This window comes from Periplaneta americana, chromosome 14 (genome assembly GCF_040183065.1).
Source record: "Periplaneta americana isolate PAMFEO1 chromosome 14, P.americana_PAMFEO1_priV1, whole genome shotgun sequence".
NCBI lineage: Eukaryota > Metazoa > Arthropoda > Insecta > Blattodea > Blattidae > Periplaneta > Periplaneta americana.
Genome location: NC_091130.1, coordinates 116,205,139 through 116,209,098, shown reverse-complemented (window position 1 = coordinate 116,209,098; position 3,960 = coordinate 116,205,139). Strand labels below are relative to the sequence as shown.

Below are 3,960 nucleotides of genomic sequence, written 5' to 3'. Positions count from 1 at the left end.
CTAGACCACCATTTGAGGTAAACAAAAGGGTAGTGTCTGCTTTTTCAGACTTTGGTAGGGGGTATGCAGCCATTGAAAAATTTTGCATGTCAATGGGGATGCATGTCATGAGCAAGTCAACTTACAATTCACATTTACGAGATAGGGCAGATGATGACAAAATATTGCGTCATAATGTTTTAGATATGGCACATAATGCTGTTCGAAAAGCATATACAGGCCTGAATCAAGATCAGGGTCCTGAAAATGTTGTAGACATAACTGTGTCTTATGATGGAAGCTGGCACAAAAGAGGCCATATGTCACACTATGGTGTAGGCATAGTTATTGATGTACTGACTGGTGTTGTCATAGATTTTGAGGTACTTTCCACATATTGTGCCACATGCAGTAACAAGGTAAAAACTCTCAATAAAGACAGTGAGGCATATAAAGAATGGATGCAAAACCATAAAGAAAGTGGTGAATGTGAGGCTAATTATAGTGGGTCTGCAGGGTCGATGGAGGTGGCAATAGCTGAAGTTCTGTGGAAACGTTCAGTAAATGTATGTGGCATGCGATATGTTACTATGCTCTCCGATGGTGACTCTAAAGCCTTCAACCATCTACAGTCCCTGAAGGTGTATGGAAACGAAGTAAAGTTACAGAAAGATGAATGTATCAATCATGTATCTAAAAGACTGGTGACAGGATTGAACAATATAGTGAGTGAGTGGAGAGCAAAGCGTGTGACAGTCGGTGGTACTAAAACAGGCAGACTGACAAAGGAAACGATCCTAAAGCTGCAGCTGTATTATCGGCAGGCAATTAAAAACAATATTCCAAATGTGCAACACATGAAGACTGCAATATATGCCACTCTGTACCATGCAATGTCTACAGATGAAGAGCCTCAACACTTAAAGTGTCCCGGCGGAGCATCATCATGGTGCTTCTACAATCGTGCTACAGCCAGAGGTGAAATATCACCAAAACATGACAAGACCACGATGACAACAGTACTGGATTCCTCAGCAGTAGCTAAAATAATACCTGTGTACCAAAAGCTTGCCAGTAATGAACTTCTTGAAAGGTGCAAGCAAGGCAAGACACAAAACACCAATGAATGTCTACATAGTGTCATATGGAACTATTGCCCTAAGACTGTTTTTGTGGCAAAAAAGAAAGTGGACATTGCTGTTACTTCAGCTGTTAGTGTTTTTAACATGGGTTGTGAGGTTAGTGAAAAACTAAAAGAATCTGCAACTGGCTTGGACATGAGTGAGAGTGGAGTGAAACTAAGTGTGCAACGCGACAAGCGAAGAATTAATCAGAGTGAAGTAACACACAATACTGGACACCGTTCAATCAGGAAAAGGTTGAAGTTCTCTAAAATGGCTTCTCAACACCAGAAAAAGAGAGCAGAGGGAACCACATATGGAGCTGGGCAATTCTAAGGTAACATATCATGTTAGAAGCATGTTTTATTTCAACGTTATTTTTCTCCCATTTAAAATTTTTAATATACTGACAACTTCAAATGCCTATTACAAAAGAAGTTGTGACTCAATAGAGTTGAAATTTGCCACACATATAAACGAAAGTGTAATAAAAATAGTGACATATGCTTTTTTCCAATCTGCATGCAGGAGCTGTGCTATCATTAAAAGAAAATAATAATTATAATAAAATTCATTATTTTTCTTAAATATGAAAAATAATATTTTTTTTTAGAAGAAAGAAACCTGATAAAACAAAAAGCATATGTCACTTTGTTAGTGCAACTCTTAGGAGTATACAAAAATAATTTTATTGATTTTCTCCAAAAACTTTTTTTTAAATAGCAATTTTTATACCTTAATGAATAAATTAATGTAATAATTAATATCTCAAAACCTAATCGAGATAGTCTAATGAAACTTGGTACAGGTGTTTCACTTACAAAATGAATTATGAAGTAAAAATTTCAAATCATTTGGTTAAAAACTATGGAAAATACAAATTTCAGTGCTCCGTCGCCTTAAACAAAACCATCGATATTGCATTCCTGTTCTGACTACCTGTACCCTTGTGTAGGAATGAACCACTTAATAATTTGATATGATTATGTTTACTGTCATGTTACAAAGTTACAGAATTCCGTGTTAAAATATTAAACATATTAATGTTCTTCATTTCTGTCGAGAACCTAATTTGTTTTAAATTCAAACAAGTGAATCGGGCGATTGGTGTGAGCTGGCTGAATGACACCACTGGATAAATGCCCTATTCGCTACCAATAAGAATTCAAGTCTCCTGAACTTGTGCACGGAGTCCGTGTACATCCAGAGTACCGCAATCCTTTGCGCCCGAAATTCCGACAAATCAGCCTTTTTTATTCCAGCGCACGCTATTTGCCTTATACAGTTGTAGAGGGAATAAATGTAGCTTAAATCAGGATCATATATTTTTAATTTTAATGGCCACGGACACTGGTCCAAATTGAGTCTTACTTTAAATGTTTCTATCTCAAGCGTGTTGAAATGGAATAACAATGGCGGCCAACTAGCTGATTGCGCTACTCTGCGTATCCACGGATTCTGCTTGTGAAAGGATGTAAACAGGTACTGTACCTTCATATTTTTCGTGTTGGAAGTGATACAGATGCACCTCCAGCTCCCACAGCTTCATCAGGCCCTCCTTCCTCATCATCTTCTCGTGCCTCTCGATCTCCTCCTGCTCGATTCCTTCCAAGTGGTCGCTGCTCGAGGTCTGGGTGGCAGCGTACACCATCATCGGCTTTGCCGGCTTGTCACTTGTTGCTGAAAGGCAATGTACTTCTTGGTTGAAATCTTCGTAATACACTGATTGCTAACTATGAATAGGATAAAATATGTGTACTGTCCAGCCGAATGGTTATATCGCATCCCGTTTCTCCTGTCCTCTCTGTAAGGGCTAGTGTCTGAGCTGTTAGGTTCTACTCTGCAAATATTTGCTGTATAGAATTGGAAGTTTAGGTAGTATTATACAGCTGTTTAAAATAATTTAAAGGAAAGGACCCCGTTAAATAAATACCTGTAACGTGATTTCTCCCGTTTTGAGAACCGTGTGACATAACTACTCAGACGGACAGTAGCAAGACAACATGTACGTCACCAAGCTATTATAATCATGAAAGTAAAAGTGAAAAAAGAAATAAACATTGAAGCACGTAATAACAATTGCTTGTAATATAGATATAACTTCAAAGAAAAATAAACTGATTGAAATGAAATAAAGGAAGTTTAGACTTTTATTTAAAAATGAAATTAATTTTCCATTTTGTTTTATTTACAGATGACTTCCAAATGTTGTATGCCTGTGTGTTCAAGCAATTATCAGAGTGCTGTAAATGACAGTGCTATGTTACAGTTCTTAAATTTCCAACTGAAAAAGATAAGTTATGTGGCTAGAAGCTTTTGTATACCACGAAATGTCTTCACGCCAACAAAGCATTCAGTTGTGTTCAAACACTTTGAAGTAAACGATTTATATATAGTACATGTTTCTAGAGACAGAGAAGGAAATGTGCAAGAATACCCCCGAAATAGATGTTCCTTAAAATAAGGATATTTCCAGGTGTACCGTAACGATTAGACAGTTTTATTCCTCAACAAGAATGGATCCTGCTAACAGGTGGCAGAAGTACGTTCAGAGATTTGAGCAGCAACAAATTAAGTGGTTGCAAATGGACAAAATTTATTCGTTTGATGAACTGTGTAACTGTGTACCGCTAACCTTTGTAACTTTACCTCAACGTGAAGACTAATAATAACCCATATGAATAGTAATACGAGTAGTAACAAAATTGGACACTGAGAAGATCTGATAAGAGACATATAGAGTCTGCAGAAATGAGATTTCTGAGTGTAGCTGGAAAATAGGAAATTGGCATGATTACATCCTTGAAGACAAAAGGCTGACGAAGATAGTAAAAAACTTGCAACCATTTGGATATCGTGA

General features: G+C 37.2%; 1 protein-coding gene across 1 annotated transcript; it reads left to right on the top strand.

Moving 5' to 3' along the window:
- The first annotated feature begins 357 nt into the window (after positions 1 to 357).
- LOC138713691 (uncharacterized) lies at positions 358 to 3,202 on the top strand. Its single transcript, XM_069845977.1, has 2 exons — positions 358 to 1,437; positions 2,615 to 3,202. Exon 1 carries the CDS (start codon positions 441 to 443, stop codon positions 1,434 to 1,436), a length of 996 nt encoding a protein of 331 aa, XP_069702078.1. The 5' UTR covers positions 358 to 440; the 3' UTR covers position 1,437; positions 2,615 to 3,202.
- Positions 3,203 to 3,960: the final 758 nt, after the last annotated feature.

What these genes read in the sequence shown, in the direction of transcription:
- LOC138713691 (XM_069845977.1), top strand. Translation starts at nt 441, where the DNA reads ATGCAAAACCATAAAGAAAGTGGTGAATGTGAGGCTAATTATAGTGGG.